At 63.4% G+C, this 23,584-nt stretch overlaps 1 protein-coding gene and 1 long non-coding RNA gene across 7 annotated transcripts; one reads left to right on the forward strand and one right to left on the reverse strand.

The window, feature by feature from the left end:
* Nucleotides 1-1,028: 1,028 nt before the first annotated feature.
* Nucleotides 1,029-23,366, reverse strand: LOC124971670 (uncharacterized). 2 transcript variants are annotated; one of them, XR_007106333.1, is made up of 3 exons: nucleotides 23,168-23,366; nucleotides 11,096-11,182; nucleotides 1,029-1,266 (listed from the first exon to the last, which is right to left on the reverse strand). It is a non-coding gene; the product is annotated as an uncharacterized LOC124971670 (long non-coding RNA). The 2 variants fall into 2 exon arrangements; XR_007106332.1 differs by lacking the exon at nucleotides 1,029-1,266 and adding an exon at nucleotides 4,330-4,693.
* On the forward strand, nucleotides 6,401-23,567 carry Rbbp8nl (RBBP8 N-terminal like). 5 transcript variants are annotated; one of them, XM_047535310.1, is made up of 14 exons: nucleotides 6,401-6,535; nucleotides 12,807-12,940; nucleotides 13,959-14,001; nucleotides 14,497-14,592; nucleotides 14,843-14,955; nucleotides 15,407-15,479; nucleotides 15,685-15,833; nucleotides 15,951-16,033; nucleotides 16,214-16,380; nucleotides 16,945-17,632; nucleotides 17,896-18,022; nucleotides 18,441-18,511; nucleotides 18,608-18,734; nucleotides 20,198-23,567. In XM_047535310.1, exons 2-14 carry the CDS (start codon nucleotides 12,880-12,882, stop codon nucleotides 20,326-20,328), a joined length of 1,929 nt encoding a protein of 642 aa, XP_047391266.1. In that variant the 5' UTR covers nucleotides 6,401-6,535; nucleotides 12,807-12,879; the 3' UTR covers nucleotides 20,329-23,567. The 5 variants fall into 5 exon arrangements, with proteins under 5 accessions (XP_047391266.1, XP_047391263.1, XP_047391275.1 ...); XM_047535307.1 differs by having other exon boundaries at nucleotides 18,441-18,734; XM_047535319.1 differs by lacking the exon at nucleotides 18,608-18,734.
* Nucleotides 23,568-23,584: the final 17 nt, after the last annotated feature.

A 23,584-nucleotide genomic window follows, 5' to 3' on the forward strand; every position in this document is an offset into this window, starting at 1 on the left:
CTGTATCTTTATGATGTGAGCAGGATCCGTAGTGCATGGACCACAGCTTTCTGACACCAGCTCCTGGCCACGCGGCACCGGTCACGGCTTCGGGGCCGGCCGACTGCCTGCGCTGCAGGACGCTGCAGCTTATCATCTGTGACGTGCCAGTGTGACGTGCCAGCAGGCAGCCTGGCTTAGTCCTGGGACCGCTTCTGTCACCAACACCTCCCCGCCCCCTCCGCCCACCCGTGCAGAATCAGATCGAGTTATCCTGACCGACGGCGATTTATGGTCCCCATTACTTGCTTGCTGAGCTCCACAGCTCCAGGAAGTTGAGGCCGCTCCACGCAGACACAGAGAGTCTGGGGGTCCCGCCCTAGCTGCTTCCAGCCAGGGCACAAGTGAGCAGAAAAACAAGTCTGCGCTTCGCGGAGCCAGGCGAGGAGGCCCAGAACTGCCACCCTGCTCTAGGCTGGAACAGCCTCCCTGCAGCCTGCTCCTCTGAGCCCCCACCCAGACGGCCAGCTAACACAGGTCAGAGGTCGTGGGAGGCAGGACCACCCCAGGGCTCCTCAGCACGCTGTGGTGGGCTCTCTCCCCGGGCCCTCCACAGAAAGTCCCCAGTTTCCTCCTGCAGAGGAAGCTGCGACCGGGGAGGCCACAGGCACGCACAGTTGCCCCAGCCTCCTGCTCCCGGCTCCCCCACCCCGCACACCCCGAGGCAAGAGCCAGGCTGTGAGGGAGAAGGTCAGCCTGGCCAGCTGGTCTCTGGGAAGAGCGAGGGAGGAAGGCTGGGGTCAGCATAGCCGAAGGACATCTGCAGGGCTGGGACTCAGTCATCCTGGAGCTTGGGACCTGCTCTGTGCCAGAGCTCTTGCCTAGCACGGGCGAGGCAATTTCCAACACCAAAAAGAAAAAGAAAACTCAGTGATCAAGAAAAATAACACACATCTGAACTCTTAATTCAATTGAATTTTTTATTGAGACAGTTGTCTATCCACATGCAACTGTAAGAGAGGACGCAGACGTTCCAGGCGTGTGCAAGGCATGCGGAGGGCAGTCAAGCCTCCTGAAGAGTTTAAAGGCCCTTGACAGGTCCTCAGACAGCCAGCGGCGCAGCCAACGCCACGTCTACACCAGGGTGCCTGGAAACAAGGCTTCCACCAAAACTCGGGCCCGGTTCTCACAGTAGCACTGTCCACAGGAGCACCGACTTGTGGCTGAGCAGCAGGCAGCATGGATCCCTGCACAGTGGACTCCCACTCAGCCACAGGTAGCAAAGCCCTGGCAAGGGAGGAACCCCAGAAACACTATGCTCAGGGAGGAGGCCAGATACGGAAGGCCTCGGGGCACGAGGAGGCAGAGCCAGAGACGGGAGGACCGGGAGCGGGGAAGCGCTCTCAGGGAAGGTGGCGGCTGCTGCTAGGTCCAGGAGAATGTTCTGGAATGGGAGCGGCAGCCCAGACTTGTGCTGGCAGGAAGCACCCTGGACTGTGCACTCTGAGGGGACTCAGAGCAGAGATGGCCAGCTGCACTGGACAGATTGCCCAGGAAGCAGGCTCATCCCAGGCAGATCACCCAGGGAGGGACAGCGCCACCATAAAAGGAGACTTTGGCCTCACTGAGACGTTCTACTGCTTTGCAAGGTGGGTCGTCCTCGCAGCCCTCACACCACAAAGTGATTTCAAAAGCAGGGTGTCTGGTCTGGGGGCCATGCGGAGAGGCGTGGGGGCTCTTCCCTCCCAGCTGCCCACCCCCAGCACCATCCCTCCCTCGCTCACCCCTCCCCCAGCTCACCAGGAGCCTGCCTACAGGGGTGGGCAGGGGCTGACACTGCAGAAGGCAGCCCAGCTCACAGCCCCCTGCTCAGAGCCGTATTAATAGGTGACCCATTTATCTGGGGGCCAGAGCGGCAGGGCTGGCTGGCCTGGTAGGGGCCACCCACCCACCCCTTATCTGTCAGCCCAGTAATACAAACATCTGGCGGCCGGGTGGCTTGTAAAGGTGCTTTTACCAGCGGAGGCCTTTGAAGCCTTATCTCCCGACCCTCCCCACTCAGGGATGAAGCACGGGCGCCTCACCACAGGGCCGGGCATTTTGCCCCCAGCTGGCCCAAGAAGCAGGACTGGGGGCCATGGGGAACCCTCAGTGTCCAGCCTGGAACTCCAGCCCCGCAGGCAACCAGAGCAGCCTCCTGGACTGCAGGAGCCCTGCTGGTCCTGCTGGTCCCTGGAGCATGGGTCACAGCCCACTCCAGGCCCCCTGTCCAGCTGCAGGCGGGTCTGAGGCCTGGCCACAATTTACTGGGAGGGCACTGAGGGCCTGTTGTGTTGGATCTCGAGCCTGGACGCTGTGCCCCGTGCCCACTCTGCCCAGCACCCCGTTCAAACAGATCCAGCGACTTCTGCCAGAGGAGCACGTGTGTGAGGTACACCAGCACGTGACTTGAGAGGGCCTCACATCTGCAAGGAGCGTCGCAGAGGAGTAAACTGAGGCCCACAGCAAGCCCTCGACATGCCGACTGACAGCCAAACCTCTTCTGAGCAGCCGCGTCCCACCACACAGCACCCAGGGCCCAGAACAGACTCTGGGGTGTCCCAGAACTGGTCCTTGGGTGCTTGCAGAACCAACGCACAGACAGATGGGCAAACGGCCAGGAGGACGGAGGCCCGGCCCCCTGCCCTCCCTCCCTCCCTCCTGCCCTGCTCCTCTGCCATTTTCCTGGTCCTCACTGGAGGAAGCTGTGGGCCTGCTCCACCTTCACCCTGGAGAGCCCAGCCACAGGCACAGCCCCTGGTCGCCCCTGGCTCCCACTTCGCCTCCATGATGGCACGGGCAGGAGGCACCTGCAGACATTGCGGGGGTTGCACAGCGCTGCTGGAGCGTTGGCAGTGTGCTGCTCACCCCTGGACTTGAACCCTGGCCGAGATGATCAGCCTGCCTGAGCAGAGCCAGCAAGCAGCTGGCTGATGACAGCTGGCCAGACGGCCAGGGAAGCTGAGGCCTGCACCAGAGTCACACAGTGGATAGGAGCCAGCTGAGCTCAGGACCCAGGCTCCCCCGACCCAGCCACCTGGGACAGGTGGCTCCACAGGCTGCCAAGGCTTGGGAGGGGCCGTTCACCCTCCTTGCCAGTCTCCCCTGATCTGGCCTCAACCCCACCCAGCCCTTGTGCACCCTCCACCTTGGGGCCACCCCCTCCACACCCTGTCACTCTCCCAGGCTCTGCATGCAGCCCCCTCTCCTCTGCTGTACCTCAACTGAACATCACCTGTTCTCACCCCTCCTAGGGACCCTCAAACTGTCCCAGACCAAAATCCACCTTCATCTTCCCCAGGGCTGGCACCAAGTCCTGTGGCCAGAATGATCTGATCCCTTGTTCATGGGTTTGCAGAGAGGAGGGGTCTCAAAGGTGCCCTCTTGGCCTGCACCTGGTGGGCACTCAGCAGAGAGGAGACCCTGCCCCATGTTCCCAGGTCTGCACACAGTGGGAACTCAGCAGAGAGGAACCCTGCCCCATGTTCCCAGGTCTGCACACAGTGGGTATTCAGCAGAGAGGAGCCCTGCCCCATGTTCCCACGTCTGCACACAGTGGGTACTCAGCAGAGAGGAGACCTGCCCCATGTTCCCACGTCTGCACACAGTGGGTACTCAGCAGAGAGGAGCCCCTGCCCCATGTTCCCAGGTCTGCCCACAGTGGGTACTCAGCAGAGAGGAGCCCCTGCCCCATGTTCCCAGGTCTGCACACAGTGGGCACTCAGCAAAGAGGCACCCCTTGCCCCATGTCCTCAGGCCTGCACACAGTGGGCACTCAGCAGAGAAGGTACACCTCTCCCCTCACTGCCCTGGTCCTGGGGTAAGGTGGAGGCTCCTTGGCCTCCCCTGCTACCCCTTCACTGAGAAACGCCTCCTGCCAGTGCCTGAGGCCAGAACAGGGGTGGTAGAAACCCAAGCCTAGGCCCTGGGGAGCTCCCATTCCCCAGACAGGAAGAAGACTGGTTAGAGCTCAGTGGTGCCCAGGGACCCAGAGCCTAGGGGAGGGAGTCGCCCTACAGACTGGGGTGGGCTCTGCTGCATGGGACCCTATTCGGCCCCAGTCGGGGACAATAGGCTGGACCGACAGGGTGAACTTCCCGCTTCCATGACCTCAGGCTGCCTGGCCTGCCCCCAGCTGCTCTGCACGACCGGGACTCTGCCCCAGGGGTAACCCAGTGCCCCACACCCAGCTGGCTGGTGCACAGGTGCGTGTGTGCCGGGTGCACACACGGGGGACTGATGGGGCCACGGCCTTGCCTGCTCCGTCCGGGATCATGCCCAGGCCCACGCAGCCCGGCCCATGGAGGGGTACGTGAAGGAGCGAGGGCTCTGTGCCTCCCCTCAGTGGTGCTGTGACCCGGACACTGCTCCAAAGACTTCATTTTATGACTTTTTAAGCGTCAACCTTGGTTGGGCGTGGTGGCCACGCCTGTTTTCCAGCTCAGGAGGAGGAGGGAGCAGGGAAGTCCAGACCAGCCTGGGCAACGCAAGGAGACCCTGCAGCAAAACAGCAGTGATGGTGACCTTACAGAGCCTGATGCTGCAGCGCACAAACGTCCGTCTTCAGTATCCGTGACGTGTGCTGGGGCACGGGGGGCGCTCACAGCAGGCTTGCTGGGAGGGGCTCCATGGCCGGGCGTCCTTCCTGCAGCTTCACCCACGTCACAGGCTCTGCCTTTGGATCACAAGGGGTTTTCATCTCAGGACTGGGCCCCGTATGTTTACCCACTGACCTGTCCAGTTCAGGGTGACCACAACCCCAGTTGCTGGGGACGTCCATGAAGATTGCAGCAGTTGCGATCACCTTTTGTTCAGCTTCTAACCTTGTCCAGTAAGAGCCCCTGCCCATGTGCGCCAGCCCCAGGCAGGAAGTACCCCCTGGCAGGGCTTTGCCTACCGCCTCAGGACTCCTGCCGAGTTGCCTGGGAAGCCCACGTTGCAGAGGTGAGGTAACTGGCCCCAGGTGGCCCAGTCCTCAAGGGCAGAGTCAGGATTCAACTCTGGCTGCGATGGCCAGGGAACTGGGCAGTGTGCCAGCACTCGACCCCCAGCCCTGACCCAGACGGGACTGAGGATCAACTCTGCTACTGGGGAGGGCACGCCTCTTTCCCTCCACCGGCTCCTCCACGTGCACCCATGTACATGCTCCCCCCATGCACACGGTATGCCAGCCAAGCACACAGGAACCTGCCTAGACACGTCACACACACGTGTGAACACACAAGCTGCTGACCACGTGCGGATACACACTGGTGCATCAAAGGTGGCCTAGTCAGGGCTGGTGCACGGGGACTTCTCGCTGCGTCCCCACAGCCTCCCGTGGCCAGGCGTCCCAGGCCCCCTTTGTAAGGCAGGGATCCCATGCAGGAGGCGCCTCCTGGCCTCGCCTAATCATCTCCCACCCCCGACACCATAGCCACAGGGTACGGGCAGGAGGGACACGTTGAGACACAGCAGAAAGCGAGCGAGCACATGTGTGTGCACAGCATGACATGCACACGTGCACACTCATGCCCACAGCCCCGCACCTCAGACTGCACCACGCCGGCCACGCCACTCCCTCCACAGGGCACATGCCAACACAAAGGGCCGGGCCAAGAGGGCAGCCACCCATAATGCTCCATGGACTGGCCCATGCCAACCACAACTGTGCCCGCTGAGGGGCCACCACAGGACCAGAGGTGTCCCGTCCTCACCCCAAGCCCAGGGCCAGCTGTCGACCCCCAGTAGGGAGCAGGAAGTCCTCTACCCTCTGACCTCTGACCTAGCCCACTAACTGGGATCCGGTCCTCCCCCTTGAGCCCTGAGCTCTCCACGAAGGCCATGCAGACCCCGGTCCTTTGAGGGATCCTCTCTGACTCCCTCCTGTGGTCCTATTGCAAGAGATGCCCAGCCTGCCCTGGGACCTAGAGATGCCCACCCATCTGGGCCACCTGCAGGCCCTGGACAGACAGGGTAGACCAAGGCCCCAGCAGATGCCGGCTTGCCCAGGGCGGGCACGGGTCACTTCCAAGCAGTCTCTGGACTTCCATTCTCTGAGCTCTGGCAAGGGCAGGGGCAATTCCTGGAAAGACAAGGAAACTGAGGCCGGACAGGCCACTTGGTCTGCCGGAGCACAGAGGGACGCTCTGGGCAGAGCCCTCCCACTCCGTCCTCGGTGGCCAAACCAGCAGGTTCTCTCCCTCCTCCCCACCTGCCCCCATGTTCTACGCTGCCCTCAGGGCCACCCTTCTGTCCAGGGCCACTGGCTGCTCCTGCGGGTGATCATGAGAAACAATCCCATCTCTATGTGCTGCCGGCCCAGCCGGTTCTGCCGCTTGCTGAGATGGTAGAACCCGCCGGGCAGCTTCGGCCAGTCCCTGCCTCCTTTCTGCTCCAGGCTGGGGGAATGGGGAACCTGTCAAGCGGGTTTGGTCAAAACTCCGTCTCGCGTCCTGTGCAGTGCTCGCCCTGTCTCCCGGTGGGAGCGCCCGGGCTCGGCCCGAGGCCCGGAGGTCCAGGCTGGGCAAGGGGCCGTGTGAGTACTCGGTTTCACCAGGCAGGGCTGCTCGAGGAGCGGGCTGGGCCGGGGCCACGGGCATGCTCGCCATGGGGCAGGAAGACCCCCGCGCGAAAGGCTGGAGCGGGCAGGTCACCCTTTCCCTCTGGGTAGCACAAGGGCCTCGGCCAGCACTTCTAGGTGCCTGGTCCCAGGGACCAAGCGAAGAGGAGGGCTCTGTGGGCTTCCTGGGCAGCAGGGTGGGTGCAGAGAGGCAAGGCTGGCCCCAGGAAATTTCGTGGTCCCCTGAGAGGCTCGGGGCACAGGAATGGGCTGGTGGCCACATACTCCTTGCCAGGTAGGGTGGGGTGCGGGGAGTGCCAGGGCGCCATTGCCCTCTGGGCAGTGGGAGCTGGGTGGGCAACTTGGCAGCCGGGTCCAGTGTCTGTGGGGAGACAGTGCACCAGGCCCCTGCCCCAGGCCCGGGGGCCAGGCCTGCCCATCCCTGAGGAGTCGGGTTGCAGGCTGCTGTTACCTGAGCTGCAGGCAGCCCGCCCCTCAGCAGGTGTGCAGAGCACGTGGGGTGCCTAGCACAGACCAGTGTGTGCACAGGTGCACAGCACACGCAGCACCAGGCCTGCGAGGTGGCTGTGTGCACAGGGCGGGGGGCCTGGGCATGTGCACCGGTGGGCTTCTCTGCGTGAGGACATGCCCTGCTGTGCATGTGGCAGGTGTGTCACAGGTGTGCACCTCTCTGTTGTGGGTCTTTGTGGGTTGGGAGGGTGTCAGACACATGTGACAGGGACACTTGCCTGGATATGGCCCACCCTGAAGCAGCCCAGGAGAGACTAGGAGGCCCTGCTTCTATCCTGGCTGTGCTTGGTTTGCTGGTGACCGTAGACAGGTGACATTCCTAGCTTCAGCTTCTTCATCCATGAAACAGGGGCTGCCGTGGCCACTCCACGGGTGACTCCTGGGGGACTGGGAGCTCCTGTGCAGACCCGTGTGTGCTGCCTCAGGCAGCTCCCCTCCCTGGCTGGCCCCAGCTGCCTGTCGCTGGATCAGGCCAGGAGCTTTGACGGCGCAAGGTGGCACATCCCCAGCAGCCCAGGCAAATGACTTGGCTGAGGTCACCATGGGGAGGCATTGACCTTCACTGCAGAGCCTCCACCCAGAGGATGGAGGAAATGCTGGGGCCAGCCAGGCCTGGGTTCCAATCCTGCCACTGCCACTCAGCGGCTCTGTGCCTCAGAGTTCAACTCTGTACAGCGGGACAGTCGGCACTTCCTTGGGCCACATGAGCTCGGATCACATGCGTGTGCTGGGCTTGAGCACACAGTAGGTGCTCCAGAAGCCCTCGTGCTGCAAACACTGAGTGTGCTCTGATGGTGTGCCTGGCCGTGGGCGGCAGGCGGGAGGTGAGTGTGGGCAGGGAGAGGCCTGGACAGATGTGTCAGGATGCAGGTGGTGGCCGGGCAGCAGCACTGAGCTCAGCCTCCTCAGGAAACTTCCAGAGCCAGCAGAAGCCCTGGTGCATGTGGGAGGCCGGTGGGCCTGTGGGCAATGCCCTGCTGTGGCCATCACTACTGTTTCTGTGGACAGGTGGACAGTGAGATGTCCCGATGGACCCTCCTTAGTAAACAGCAGTCAGGGTCCCAGTTTTCCTTCCAAAGGGCAGCTAGAGGGAAGAGGGCCAGAGGAGGTGCCCAGCCTGGGCAGATGTGCTTGGGACATGGTGCCAGGCAGCTCCTCTGGGCAGCACCCTAGAGGGAGAGGGACCCACCCACGCTCCCACTGACCCAGGCTTAGGCAGCCTGAGGAGTCCAGGGTCCATCTGCCCCAAAGGCAAGACAGGCCAGGGGTAGGAGACCAGTGGCACCTCCATGGACTTTACCACAGCCCAGAGGTGCCCGTTCTGTTGGGAACATGGTGCCCTCATTGGTGTGGGGGCTGGATGGCACCTCCCCTGGGAGCGTCCACCAGGAGCTGTGGCCCTGAAGCAAGTCCCCGTGAGCAGCTGTGTGGAGTCACTGTGGTGCCCAGGCCTGCCCTGGACTTGGGGAGGCTGGTCCTCCTGAGGGAACTTCTGGGCCTGGGACTTGAACCTGTCACTTGAGGAGAGGCTTCTGTAGGCCATACCACCAGCCCCAGGTGTGCCCGTGAGGGAGACGCTGACTGAACAGGTCCCCTCTGCCCAACTCTGCACCCCACCTGCGCTCTGGGCTGAGCCTGTCTTTCCTGAGCATGGGACACCTGGTGGGAGCCCCAAGAGCCCGATGGGAGTGGGGCGAGTCTCACCTCAGACACGGAGACAGAGGCTCCCGCAGGCCCAGCTCAAGGCCCTGTGGGAGACACGCCCAAAGCCACACCTTCAGCTCTCTGACCAGACTGATGCCCCAGGGGCTGAGGGGTGGCCGCCCTCTCCTCCAGGGCCTGCTGGAATTAACAAAGGAAACCCTACCTCCTCTGACCAGTCACTCCAGGGGGACCCAAGGGGCAGGTAGGGGACCTGAGGGACAGGTGGCACCTGAGCCACAGGTGGAGTCCTGGACAGCATTTGGAGGTTAGGTTGGGCCTTGGGGGGTCCTGGGAGACAGGCAGGCCTAATGAGGATGTGGGGGAACAACAGTTCCCCAGCACTAAGTCATGGTGGAGGACTGTCCTGGGCCCCGTATGGTGTTTATCTGATGCACTCTGTTCTGTCTGGTAAAGCGGGGTTTTACCATGGGTTCTGCAGTGGGTTTTAAGGAGCTGGTACCAGGCACCCGCACAGTACTGGGCAGCAGACGCAGCCCTGCCAACCAAGGTCCATCCTTGCCTCTTCCCAGCTTTGATTGGTGGAACCCCCCCTCAGGGACACAGCAAGGCCTGGCAGGGTCTGAGGAGCTGGCAGTGGCCAACCCCTTTGCACCTGCCCCCATAGGCCAGCCTCTGTCAGCAGGTAGGGTGCACTGACCCACTGGCCCTGTCCCTCCTGTGCTCCTTCAGGGAGGCATGGTCCCTGCAAACCTTCTGGGGATCCAGAGTGGGAGGGACAGAGGACACCTGGGCCTGCCGGGAGCCTCAGGCAGAGGTCAGGTCTCCACCCACCCACCCCCTCCACCCTGCCCGCAAGCCCCCCGAGGTCCCCTTCGCCCTCTCCAGTGCACAGCCTCCAAGAGGAAGCACGCAACCCCCTTCCTGCAGGCCTGCACCTCCTGAAGCTCCTCAGCATCTGGGTGGACCCCACCCCAACTTCAGAGTTCTCTGCCCTCCCAGACACCGTCAGCAAGCCCCAAAATGCAGGCCAGTCTTCCTGGAGAGGGCCAACCTGGCTGACCCCAGCCCAAGGCTGCTGGGCGTGGGCCCACGTGTTGATGACCTGAGTTCAATCCACTCACGCTGCCCACTACTGCCCAAAAGCACCAGGCCTGGCCGACATCACCCCGGGTGGACACCCACCCATCCACCCCACAACACTCCAGGAGACCAGGCCACCCTAAAGGTGGCGAAAGCCCAGGAGCCTGGCTCTGCCACCCCACCAGGGAAGCCCAGGAGCCTGGCTCTGCCACCCCCACCAGGGAAGGCGACCACCCTGTGGCACTATTGCTCATAGGCCGTGGTCTTACCTAGCCCCCGTGTGGCCACAGGTCCCCAGGAGAAAGAGGCTCCTGGCAGGACACATCCCTGAGTCCAGCCACCACTCTCCCTGCCTGCAGGCCGCTGTGCCCACTGCCCCCACACAGCGTGCAGCGTGCCGTCCCTCAGGTGGTTAAGAACGGCCAGGCAGAGCCTGCTGACGTTGGAGAACAGACAAGAGCCCTTGGCAGAGGGGCCCAGGCCCTGCCATGCCAGCCTCTGTGCACCATGATTTCACTGGCAACAATGCCCATCTCACGTGGACCCACGGGTACCACGGGCTCCCTAGGGTGGCTCCCTTACAGGCGTCAGCCCAGCCCACGCGGCAGGCTCTGGAGGCAGCGAAGAGCAGGTCTGGGTGAGCTGGGCGAGTCTGGGTGAGCTGGGCGAGTCTGGGTGAGCGAGTTTCAGGTGCTGCAGCTCAGCCACCTTCCCAGCTCAGCCACCTGCCCAGCTCAGCCACCTGCCCAGCTCAGCCAGGCCTGCCAGTGGCCTCAAGCAGAAGCCCCAGCCCATCTCACCTCCAGGACCCTCAGCAAGGTCAGGCCCACACCACGAGGCTCACAGCCCTCTGGGAAAAGTCCCTGGCCGATGCAGGGTGAACGAGCAGGACATGCAGCCCAGAGCAAGGTCAAGGCCAGCTCCCTGCCCCGCCCCGTGTGAGCAAGGCAGGAAGGTGGCCTCTTTGAGCCTCAGTTTCCCCCACTGGAGAGAGACATTGTGGCAGAAGCAACAGCATGTGTGGCACTCAGGGATGTGGCCAGGTACCCGTGTGACCTGAGCTCTGGGCTTCCCATTGGCCCCTGGACCTCAGCATCCTGTATGTCACCTCAACCTACTAGGACACCCCTTGTCAGGTGAGCTCCAGCTCCCAGCTCCTGTCAGGGGCCTCCACACCCCATTCCCGGAGGCCTCACCCACAAGACACAGAGCCACCCCGGGCCTCCCTCTCCTTGCTGCTTTGAAGAAGAGCATGGGTACCTTCAGGAGTCTTTGAAATGCAGGTGAGACTTCCCTCCATCCCCTGCGGGCCACCTGGCCATGGTGAGGCTGGTGTCACAAGTCCACCTGCAGGTTGGAGCAGAGAATGGAAGTCTGGGGGCATCAAGGCACCGCAGCCCCATGGAGAGGGGAGATTTTGTCTTGCTGGATGGGCAGCAAGGAGCCAGGGGAGGCCTGGGCATGGGTGGCCACTGCAGAGATGGTGAGGTGGTAAGCCTCTGGGTCTATGCTTCCAGAAGGCACAGCCCAGGGTTACTGCAGGCAGTCAGGGAGACTTCAGGGAAGACAAGCCAGGAGGCCCCCAGGCCCAGGAGAGTGGCCCCCTCTTGGCCACATCCAATCTCCTTAGACCAAAGACCAGGAGGGGACACCTCCCTGGTTGGAGGAAGAGGCTCTGGTCTGGGGTCCAGGACAGGCCCTGTGCTGCTCTCGGAGAGGCAGTCGGTGCTCAAGGCCCTGGCCCCGTCCTCCAAACAGGGCTGGAAGCAGACTCAGCCCCATGGTGGCCCCTGGCTCAGCCTCAGCTGCGGTGGGCTAGTGTCAATTAACACCCAAGGCATTACTCAGGTCCAGGGAGGGAAAGTGCTGGGGCCTCAGACACCCACATAGCACAGGCACCGTGCCTCACCCAGGGCAGTACCCGTCCCACCCGCACAGCAGTCTCCGTGGGTGCTCAGCCGTAGGCAGCCTTGGGGCACAGCCTGGCAGTCCCCAGAAGGGCTCTGTGTGCAGCAAACACTGGCTCATGGGCTCACCCAGTATCCCAGGCTCCCAAGGATACTGCAGGCCAGGCCTGGCCCGGCACCCCAGCCTGTAGCCCAAGCCTGGGGGAAATCTCTGGGCAGGGGAGGTGGCCAAGCCCCCTAAGCTCACTTCTCCTGCCACCTGTGAACTGTCCAGGCCACTGGGAACTTGGAAAGTCCTAAGGATAAGTATGCTGAGACCTCAGGGCTACAGGCCCAGCCAGAGAAAGCGCCACATCCCTTGATTTGGCCTCAGACTGTGGGACCACAGAGGGTCCACTGCCTGACTGAGCTCTCCGGGCTCCTGTGAGGGAGGGGGGCAGGCAGAGGGAAGGCCAATGGTCAGAGGCCCTCTGCAGAGGGCTCTCGGTAAAAAGGATACTGCATGCGTGTGCTGAGTCCACGTGTGGTCAGGTGTTGCTGCGTGGTGACATGTCTGCATGCGTGTGTGCGAGTCTATGTGACTGTGCAGACCTTGGACATGTACGCACACTGCATGTATGCTGTGTGTATCTGTGGGTGTGTCCTGTGTGGTGCTGCATCTGCAAGGGCGTTTGTGGAAGGATCGGGCCGCCCGCCCTGTCAGGCTGTGGCACTGGGGGGAACTGAGACGGGGGCAGCCTGTGGACAGCAGGGCAGGGTGGGCTCTGACCCCAAGTCATCTGACCCCAGCTCCCCCGCTGGTTAGTGTGGCCTCTCTGCTTTGCACAGGGCTTACAAGTAGAAACAGTGCCAGCCCTGGTGGACTGGACACCGTTGGGAAGACAGGGCAGCTCAGGGGGTGCCCCTCCAACCCTTCCCCCAGGGTGAGCAGCCCTGACCTCCAGCTGCATACTCTTCTCCTGCCTGTGGGGTCAGGGTCCTCTGGCACCATGTAGGTTCTGCCCTACCCATAAAGACACAGGCCCTTCCTATGGGAACCCCTCTCCTCACTCCCTCCTCTGCAGGCTGGAGACAGAAGGGCACTAACGGCCACGGCCATCCCCACACGCCCAGCACAGTGGTCAGGGCTTAGGAGCCATGGAGAGCTTCATGGAGTCGCTGAACAAGCTGAAGGACGTTCATGAGAAGGAGGTCCTGGGTACGTGGCTGGGCACGGAGGGGCCCCACCGCCCTCACCTGGGCAAATAAATGGTCCTGAGTGGCAGTGCAGGCCAGAGAGTGCCCAGGCACCACCGCCAAATAGGGACAAATCTGGGGCTCCCATCTTTCTGGCCCAAGAAGTGAAGTCCTAACTCAAGAACCCAGGCTGCATCCTCGGAGTGTGGCCCCAGGAGAGGGGCACATCCAAGGGTCACAACCAATAACTGACGGCCACCTGCAATGCCCAGTCTCCATGTGTGCCCATGCTGTGTTCTCCCAGAGGGTCATCCACTTCCAAGGATGGAGCTCAGGCCTCCAGGGCCTGTCCAGGGTGCTCGGGACACTGAGCTGAAACTCTCTTCCTCCAGGGCCTGCCCCATGTCCCACACGTCGGTCCATCCCTCCCCTGGGTCGGGCTGCACCTCTCCCACCTCACCCAGGTCAGCCCTCCCTGAGGCCCCCTTCCAGAGAGTGCATGTCGCCACTGTAGGTCCAAAGGGGCTGTCTGCTTCCTGAGCACCTGAGGGGGGGCTGCCCAGGCCAGACCCCCAGGCCCACCCAGCCCCAGGCTAGCCGGACCCACACTTGATCACAAAGACAGAGTGAGTTGGGGGGTCTTCCCAAAAAACCTGCTAATTTCATACTAACAGCCCCCAAAATATAGCCCCTCTTGACCCCTCTGCCCCTGCCAGGCAGCCAGCCATTTCTAGGGTCCCTACTAATCTCCCGACAGATACCAGAGCCACAGTCCCCAGGGTCAGGGGAGAAGCTAGGCCCAGACCAGACCTCAGGCAGCCACCAAGACAGCAGAAGCTGAGGCCCGGGCATCCCAGGGAGCAGCCTTCAGGAGCTGCTTGCTCCAGAGGCTGCTCCGGGCAGGTGGGCAGTGTTCTGGAGAGGACCCTGCAGGACAATCAGGGACAGGAGGTGTCAACTCTGCACCCTGCCAAGACCCCTCTGCAGGGCGGCATCAGGGCTGGGCCTGACCTGCTCCCCATCTCTGCTCGCTCTACCAGGACTGCAGAACAAGCTCCTGGAACTGAATGCAGAGCGCTGCCGGTGAGTGAGCCCGGCGGGGCCCAGAGACAGATCATGGCGGCCATCCGCTCCAATGACCTGAAGCCCAGCGCTCCAGCCCTGCCTCCCTCCTCAGCGCAAAAGGGAAAGCCGCTCAGCATGGGGGCAGGGAAGCCACGTGGCACACAGGAGGTGGAGCCAGGACTGGACCAGGTGCAAGGGCCCTGCGGCAGCTGGGCACAGCCCTCTTCTCGCGGCCCCAGGAGCCCAGGCTCATTGAGAGGCTGCATCCTCTACTCATGGGCTGGCCCACAGTCTGGGCTCTCCACGTCCGTCTCTGACTGGGCTTCAGTCTACAAGTGCCATAGCTGAGCAGGTGGCAGGTGGCCCAGACAGAGGTTGCCAGGGGACATGAGAGCAGCCTTGCAGGGCCCACTCCGAGGGCAGGTCCCCACGGAGAGGCCGTGAGCAGGACCCTCTGAACAGGCCACGCTGGGCCCGAGGCTGAGCAGCAGCCGCACCCACTGTTTCCCCCAGGGACGCACAGCGGGTGGAGGAGCTCTGCACCAAGAACCACCAGCTCAGGGAGCAGCAGAAGGCGCTGAAGGAGAACCTGCGGGTGCTGGAGAACAGGTGGGCGGGGCCCTCGGGGACAAGCGTGGGGACCTCTCACACACCGGGCAGGTTTCTCAACTGCGGGACTTCTCAGAGCCTTACCTGCATGGCACTTTCAAGATTCCTGCCTAAGTTCAATTGAACATGGGACACCAAGCTCACCGGTGGACACAGGCCTGGGAGCCCCCGGAGGCAGGGGTGTGACCTGGAGGTGGACAGCAAGAGGCCCTAGTCCACTCTCAGTGTCGCTTCCTGTCCCCACCCACAGGCTGCGGGCTGGCCTGTGCGACCGCTGCATGGTCACCCAGGAACTGGCCAGGAAGAAGCAACTGGAATTCGAGAGCTCACACCTACAAAGCTTGCAGCGCATCTGCGTCCTCAGTGAGCCTGCTGCCCGGCAGGGCCCACGTCCCCTCTGCAGGGCCAGGGAACCGGGTGGTGGGGAAAGGAGGGAAGGAGCCAGCATGCACTGCTGCAGACAAACTGAGATGAACACCCCAGCTCTGAGAGGAGTGGCTGCCCAGGGCCTCAGCCTTCCCCTGGTGACCCAGCAGGATCCACTGGCCCTACTGAAGGGCGGCCCCTTTCTCTTGGAGGGAGACCCAGACACAGGCAGAGGGCCATCCAGTCACTTTTCCAAACCTCAAGGCTGGTGTGGTTTCCTCAATACCACCTGACCATCTGCCCATACAGCAAGAATTATGTGGTACCCACCGCATGCCAGGTCCTGGGCCAAGTGCTGGGGACCTGACTGGAAGCAAGACAAAGAAGGGCGCTTCCCATTGTTGCCCCCAGCTGCCCCCAGCTGCTTGCTAATCACTGCCTTTTGCAGCCAAGGAGGCGAGTGGACTGAAGGAGGAGAACAAGATGTTGAAGGAGGAGGTGAAGCGGCTTCGGGGCCTGCAGTGAGTGGGAGAGGGGCCAGGGCCGGGTCCCCAGGTCCCACACGTCTCTTGGGGCCCTGGATGGTGAAGTCAGGCATTAGGGGAGGGCTTGCCTTCCAGGGTCACCTGGGTGTCCCTGAAGTGGCCGGCCCCAGCAGGGAGCCCCGGCTGTCCTTGTCCTCTCTGGCTCTGCCCACCCCACCACCCTGTCTCCACTCTGCTCCAGAGACAGACCCATGGTCCTGACCGAGGAGGGCACCTCAGAGCCCCCTTCACCGCTGCTGTTTCCCTCTCCCAGTGGCCGGAAGGCCATCACTGAGAAGGCTCCCGGAGGCCACGAGGAGACTGAGGACCACCTGGGTCTGCGGGGAGAAGGTGCCATGGGGCCGGGGAGAGGCTGGGAGGGGGCACCATGGACTGTGCAGCCCCCAGCCCAGGGCTGAGCTGCCGTCCCGGGCACCTCCCGAGCTCTGAGCCACTCTCCTCCCACAGAGAAGCGGGTAGGCTACAGGACATCTCCAGCAGCCAAAATCCCCCCGGGTGCCAACCTGCCCGAGTCACGGGCTCCAGACATGGTGAGTGGGCCAGTCCTGGCACAAAGCTGGCAGCCACAGCCCTGCTCTGCACCAGGTGTCTGTCCCCAGTGCCAGGGAGGGCCCTGGGCTTCACTGGGTGTGGGAGGTGATGGGGGCACGGTCCGAACCAGGAGGGCCAGGGCCCCAGCCAGCTGCCCAACGCACATCCTCCCTGTGCAGAGCCCCCAGTGCATTGCCAACCAGCTGCATGCAACTGTGGCTGTGGTTCGCCCTGGGTCCCAGACCTGCCCCGCCGACCGCGGCTCTGCCAACGGGACACCCCCACTGCCGTCCACGGGGAGCAACCCGCCCAGCCCAACCTACAAGCACAGCCTCCCCCTGGACAGGTGAGGCCCACCCCCAGCACCAGGAGTAGCTCCCTTTCTCAAACTCCAGACCTATCCAGTGTGGGGACCAGCAGCCCAGGAAGTCCCCTCATTATCCCTCCAAGAGCCCCTGTCCACTCTGACTCTTCTGGGCATCCTTCCTGGTGCAAAGCTGCCACGAGGACGCCTCTTCAGAGGGCACAGGAGCAGAGGTGGACAGCACCAGCAGAGGGCCCACCAAGAGCCTGTGGCTCACTGTCAGAAAACAGGCAGGGCTGTGGAGGGCAGAGGGGAGGACCAGGGCCCTCCAGGCCAGGGAGCCAGTGGACTCCTGCCAGGACGGAGGGGAGGCCTCAGTGTGCGACCCCAGTCGCCTCTGGCCCCACCATGCCCCACCACACCCCACCATGGCTCCACCTCCAGAGATGGGGCTGGGGCCTGGCCAGTCCCTGCTGCCCTGGGCAACTTGCCTCACCCCTGGGCCTCAGTGTCCTCACCTGGCCTCCTCAGTTTCCTGACACCAGGGCCCTGTCGGGGTTTATTCGGCCGGTCACTGCTGCCAGTCACTGGGCCTCTTCCCCACAGCTTCCTGCGGGCCTCCCAGTCCTCCACCTTGACCTATGAGTCCCTGCAGCGCTCCCTTCAGGCTGACCACCTCTGCCTCCTGAACCGCCACCTGCCCCTGCGGACACCCCACAGCAGCCCCCAGCCCCAGGGCCTGAAAGCCAAGGAAGCAGAGGCTTGGGACGAGCCTGCAGGCCCGCTGAGCCTGCCTGGCGCCCTGGGGGGCATGCAGGATCCAAGGCTGGAGGGCGCCCTGCACCTGATCCTGGCTCAGCAGCTGCGGGCACGGTGGGCAGCCGGCACCGGGCTGAGAGGCCCACCCACCCCAGGGGAGACGCCTCACTCTCCCCCAGTTGGCTTGGACTCCAAGACCCCCGAGAGCGAGGTGTCCAGAGCAGCTCTGGCCCCAGCAGACCTGCCCGGCAGGTGGAACCCACAACCCACAGGCCCACGCAGTCCCCGGAGGAAAGAGGTCGTAACCACTCAGGACTATGCCCCGGACAAGCCCCTGGACCTCTCTGACCGGGGTCGGGGCCGGGATGCCCCCAAGTCCACCGGTCAGCCTGGGCCCCGCAGCCCCGCAGCTGCCCACACGCCCAGCCCGGAGCCACCCACCCTGTCTGGACCCCTCACTTGCAACCCCCAGACACTCAGCAACGGCACCAAGGAGACAAGAGCACCAGAGCCCCAAGAGTCCCCCACTCCCATGGTAAGGGGCCCACGCTGGCCACAGGCTCAGCCCCTGTCCTCAGCCCCCATGTCCCTAGCCGAGGCCATATCCACACCCCTTGGGCTGCCCACTTTCCTCCACCCACCAAGCCAGTGCCAAGGAGCAGCCTGGCTGCCTCTCTCACTCAGGAAAAAGAAGGCTGGCCTCTAGCCACAGCCCAGGGTGTCCTGCAGGCTGTGTCCAGGGCTGAGTGGGAGCAGGGAAGCCCCCAAACACTCAAGTCATTTACCTGCCTCCCCCAGGATCCCTCACACCCTCTCCCAGGACCCTGCCCCAGCCTGCCCTCTCCCGGTGGGACAGGCGGTGAGGCCAGAGGAAGGTCACAGCCAGCACCCCACCCACAGAGGCCCGACACTGATGGACCCCCAGGTACAGTGAGTGCTCAGGGCCAGGAGTCCAGGGGAACAGGAGGCACTGGGGCTGGGGGGAGGTTCAGTGTCAACTCCATTGACCTCTCAGGCCGCACCCTGCGTCTAGGGCTTGGTTCCTCCCTCCTGCAGCCAGATGGCAGCTGAGGGCCTGGGCAGGCACTTCAACCAGTCAGCAGGACGGGGCATTCAAACACCGGCCAGCAGAGGCCGAGACAGGGAGGGCACCACAGCAGGCAGCGTCCTCACACAGGAGCAAGCCCAGGCAGACCCCAGTTGCGTCTGACCAGTAGGTGCCCTAGGGCAGGCGCTAGACCCCTCAGGTGCCCACTGATGAGCTCTCTCCCCATCTTCGTCATCTGGGCTCAGGAGGCTCCCAGAGCCACCAGCCTGGCTGACCCTCACCCTGTGTCTTTCAGAGCTCAGCAAGGCCACAGCACAGAGGCCAGAGTCAGACGAACTGGACGAGCCAGACACCTCAGACAGCGAGGTGGGTCCCTGGCCACGCACTTGGACGGGCCCGGGCAGCAGCACTGCCCAGGCTGGAGTGGGGTGTTCCTTGCCTGAGTGCTCCCCTCCTGCCCAGGGCCTGAGCTCCGAGGCCAGTGCCAGGCTGAGCACGCCCCGAGAGGGCCACAGCTGCCTCTGTGCCGAACGGCGCCTACAGGGTCTGCAGCAGAAGAGGAAGCGGGCCTCGGACCTGGGCGGCAAAGGTACCGCATCGGCGTCAGGCGGGGCGGGCTGGGGGCGCCCTAGCGCCTCCCCACTGCTCCTCCTGGAGCTCAGAGAACCGCCTCCCTGGGAGCCAGGAACAAGCCTGCACCTCAGAGGAGGGGCCCAGGGCGGCCTTGGGAGGTGGCGAGGGCTGGCACTCGAGCTCTGAGACCTCAGTGGGACACAGGCCCTGAGCAGACAGCTGGGGACAGCCATTTCCACATCTCCGAAGGATGGGCAGCCCCTGCAGGGATGGTGTCCCCTGGACACACTAGTCCACCTTGGGGCATGGAGCAGTGACAGACCATGCCGCTGGGCGTGAGTGTTTGCTCCCGCTGAAGCGTTGGGGGCTGCTGACTTGTTTGCCCAGGGTGGGGCCTGCGGGCTCGGCTGCTCCCAATAAGGCCAGTGGGAGGTCCAGCCGCGGTTCCAGCATATCAGGACGACCTCCCGCCTCCTGACCCGGGCACAGTGGCAGAGCCTTTGAACACCTAAGCTAATACTTGTGCGGCCCTGGGGTTTGTCCAAGCAGGGCCTGCGACTCAGCAGGCTGGGCCGTGGCTGCCACAATGCGCCGTTGTTGCCGGAAGGCGGCCAGGCCCGTGTTTGCGCCAAGCCCAGGCCTGCACACCTGCCGTACTTCCAGGCCCTTCCTGCTCTGTGCTGTGTGCGTTCGAAAACTGCCCCAGCTGAGGTGCCGACTGCCAAGGTCCCAGGGTGTCACCTCCCACACTCCAGCCTCCCTTGTCCTCCCAGCTAGGCCAGGGTCGGGACGGTTGGCAGGGGGCCCCCAGCAGGCACCCCACGGGCACAGTCCAAAGCTCCCCTGACAGCCGCCCAGTGCCATGTGTGCCCACATGTGTGGCACCCACTCGGCAGGGCAGGGCACCTTGCGTCCTATGCCATGGAGCACGGGAAGGTCAGGTACTGGGTATTGCTTGGGGCCACAGGGCTGTTTCATGGTAGGGAAAGTGAGCTCAAAGAAGAGCTGAGTTGCCCAAGGCCACAGGGTCAGCGCAGGGCTGGGTTTCAAACTTGAGTGTGTCCTGCATCAGAGACATGCCCAGGGCCCCTCCTCCTGGCAGGTCCCAGCTGGGACCCATCCACCACCAGACTTCCCTCCCCCCGGTCTCAATTCCAGCACTGGGGGTGGCCATGGAGGGACAAGGCCAGCATCTCAGGACAGGGAGAGCCTCAGCCATGTGCTCCTGGTTATCCAGCATGCCCTCTGTAAGGCAGCACTGGAGGCTCAAGGGTCCGAGCCCCCTCCCACCAGCCACCCCTGGTCCAGAAGTCCATGGCTGTTAGGAACAGGGTGCTCAGCTGAACTCACAGAGCAGGTTCTCGCAGGCCCAAAGGCTGCACTCTGTGCCCCTAGTGAGTCACTGTCACCTCAGGGGAGGACACACAGGCCACCTAAGGCACTGCCACACCTCTGCCTGACTTCGCCCACCTCCTACAGTCTCCAAGAAGCCACCCCGAGGGAGAAAGAAGCCAAGGGAGCCACTGACCACAGCTGAGGGTCCCAGCAGCCCAAGGGACACCAAGGCCTGCAGTCCTTCGCCCAACAACAGTGGCCTGGAGGAGACCTAGCCAGGCCAGAAGTGACTCTCCAGAAGTGACTCTCCACCTTACTAGCCTAGACAGGCCACCCTACCAACCAGCAGACGGCCTGGCTAGCGGCCTTTCCAGAGGGGCTGTCAAGATCAGACATGGCCTCTGACTGGGGTTCCACCCTGCTGCTCTGCCACCTGCCCCACATGTTCAAACCGGCACCTGCTGCCCTGGGCAGCAGAACAGGGCAGCAGCTGCTGAGGTCCCGGTCCAGCCCCACTCCTGCTCTTTTGGGCAGCACCTCCACCTGCGGGAGGCAACAGACCATTCCAGGCCCAGGAGGCCCTGCCTGCTGACCCATCTCAGCCCTTCCCTCCTGGTGTGGAGCTCCGGGCTCGGCCTCAGGCGCCCCCTAGTGGAGGCCAGCAACACGGACCCAGGGGCACCCTCCCAGACGGGGTGCCAGAGGCTTAGAGAATACACAGGGGAAGCAGGTGGGCGGTGGGCGGTCAGCCTCCACCCACCTGGGCAGTGATCCAAGAGGGGCTGGACTGCATTGGGGATGGACGAGCAGAACTGAACCAACCCTCTCTCCGTTGAAAGGACAGGTGCCCTTGGGAAGGGCTGGGAACAGCAACAGCGTGGGCTCCCATCCGGGCAAAGCCCCCTCCTCACCGGCCCCACTCCTGTTGTCAGGACGCCCGCAGAGCAGCGGGGGTGCCACTGGCAACACCCAGGGTGTTTGCCCTGCTTTTGCCTCTCTCTCTGGGCTCCTCCAGAGGAGCATGAGGCCCAGATTCCTGGGCCCCACTCCGGATGCACTGGACTAGGACCTGAGAGCACTTTAAGCAGCTCCCAGCCGTTTATGTGCCACCCCCTCCACGTAAAGAGGACTGCCTCTTCTGGGCACAGGCAGAGGCCCCGGGGCCTCGACTGGGCGTCGGGGGCATCAGCAGGGTGACTGGCCCAAGGCACTGGGTCAGGGTTCAGTGTGGGGAGAGGCAAGGGAGAAGCCACTCCCGGGGAGGCCAAGGAAGGTGGCATCCGGAGCCAAAACGCAGGTTTTGAGGGATGAATGGGAGTGCGGCCAGCAGACACAGGGGCAGCGTCCTGGAAAGTTCACTAAAATCAGAGCTCCAGGAAAGCGGACCAAAGGTCAGGCAGAAAAACAGTGGGGGACATGGGGTAACATTGAGGTGGACACTCAGGGGCAGCCAGGCAGAGGGAACAACTAGAAATCACCTGAGGGCCAGGTCTGCAGCCAGGACACTCCCTACCACGCCCTCAGTGACGTCCCAGACAGAACCCTACACAACGCCTGGCAAGAGGCCAGCGAAAACTCGTGCCTATAACTGCGTGAGGAGGGCCCACTCTGGCCAGGCTGAGGCAGGAGTGACCGCAGCATCAAGGGTGTGGCGGATGCCTGTAGCTGGGAGTCATGCCCTCAGGTCTGTAGGATGATGGGACACGGGGCAATGACCAGAGATGAGGCTTGGGCCTGGCTAACAGGCACTGCTTCTCACCCAGCTGACTGACCTGTATGCCTGCTGACCTGAGAGGCCAGAGGGACAGAGATTCAAAAGGGAAGTCCAGGTGTGTGTGTGTGTGTGTGTGTGCATGTGCATGAGAGAGCAAGGGAGCGAGAGGGACAGAAGTCTCCCGGTTCTCAAACCGAAATGAAATAAAACACAAGCTGTGTGCTCCAACCACTCTGACCCGCTGGCCGGGTTTGGCCTCTGGCCACCACCTGTACTAGAGGTGTGACAGCCACCCTGGGGAGCACACAGGCCCAGAAGGAAGCCATGTTTCTGCCTCCTTGTCCCTCCGGCACCTCAGAGCTCACGCAGTGCCAGCCAGCATGCTGAGCCATGAGCCAGCACCCTCTCTGCCCGGCAGACCAGCATGGGTGCAGAGCCCAGTGCGCACTGACGCCCCCACCTCCTCCTCACCCCCCGTTTGCCAACCTCCCATGTGTGCCCGTGAGGGCAGCAAGGATTGAGAGCCACTGTGGGCCTCACCTGGCCTCCCTTCTCCTACAGGAGCCCCTTACAGGGCGGCACCCCATTTTACAGACAGAGACACCAGGCTCTGGCACGAGCTGCTCTGGCGAGCTGGACCAGTGGCCACTGGTGGAGCTGGGGCCTGCAGGCCTCAACACTGCCCCTGTGGGCAGCACTGCGACCCTCCACCAGCAGCCCTGTCTTGGAAATGCCCCTACATGGGCGCACCAGGTGCACACGTGTCCCCACCACCCCCTGGGACCAACCCCACATTCTTCCAGGTGGACACTTGTCCCCACCACCCCCTGGGATAAACCCCACATTCTTCCAGCCAGCAAAGCTGCTCACCTTCCCTGCCTGACCTGGCAGAGTCCTGGAAGGCCAGCTTGGAAGGGCAGGGGAGATGGAAAGAAGGCTGGACACTGGGAGCCCACCTGCACTGGCAAGTGAGGGCAGACACAGGGAGAGTGCCCAGGTGGCAGCAGCCGTGGGGCATGGACGTCCAGAGGGAACTGGATGAGGATGCTGTCTTCACACGGCTCTCCACCCCCGGCTCCCCGTCTGGGACCCCACTACCCCAGTGCCTGGCACAGGGGCCTGGAGACAGGTGACAGGTACTGAGTGAACACCTGAAGGACATTCGCTGGACTTCCTGCACTGTGTCCCCTCGCTGAGCCAGGCTGGTCCTGGCAACACTGAGATCCTACTGTGGAGATGAGTGACCCACAAGCTGGACAGGTACGCAGGTGGCAGGAGCAGCCCCTGACAAAGGCGATGTGCGCTAGCCTCCAGAACAAAGAGGCACAGCCCAAGAGGGGCAATGGAGGCCTGGGCACAGCCCTGGCTCAAGGCCGCTCTGCTGAGGAGGAAGTACCCACCTCTGCCTGGGGCGGAGGCCCTGCAATGCCCTGAACTGGCTGCCTTCCAGACAGGTGTCTCCCGTCTCCAGACGCCGCCTCATCTTCAGTCAGCAAGGGAAGCCAGTGGCACCGCAGGCCCTACCGGAAGAGGTGGGATTCCTTAAGGGCCTGCCCTGAGTGCACTGAAGGCCACAGGGCAGGAGACCTAGAGGAAGCACACAGCCTATAAGGGGAAGTGCACCCGGGTGTGGCCCAGGTCCTGGGTTTGAAGCCTACAATGCGCGCTTTCTGAAAACTGAACCGCACGCCGCGCCCAGTCGGGGGACGGGGGAGCGGGGTCACAGCTGTCGAGGCAGGGCTCGAACCCGTGGCGCCACTTGCCGCCTAACGCGCGGTCCCTGCGCGCGGCTCCCAGCTTCCCGGCCACGCGCCCAA

The sequence above is a fragment of the Sciurus carolinensis genome, chromosome 2 (assembly GCF_902686445.1).
Source record: "Sciurus carolinensis chromosome 2, mSciCar1.2, whole genome shotgun sequence".
NCBI classification, from domain to species: domain Eukaryota; kingdom Metazoa; phylum Chordata; class Mammalia; order Rodentia; family Sciuridae; genus Sciurus; species Sciurus carolinensis.

Excerpts from the sequence above, each read along its gene's own strand:
- Rbbp8nl (XM_047535307.1), top strand. The coding sequence starts at position 12,880 with ATGGAGAGCTTCATGGAGTCGCTGAACAAGCTGAAGGACGTTCATGAG. Across the intron at positions 15,834-15,950 it reads CCTGGGTCTGCGGGGAGAAG|AGAAGCGGGTAGGCTACAGG; the intron begins GTGCCATGGGGC and ends CTCCTCCCACAG. Across the intron at positions 16,381-16,944 it reads CACAGCCTCCCCCTGGACAG|CTTCCTGCGGGCCTCCCAGT; the intron begins GTGAGGCCCACC and ends TCTTCCCCACAG.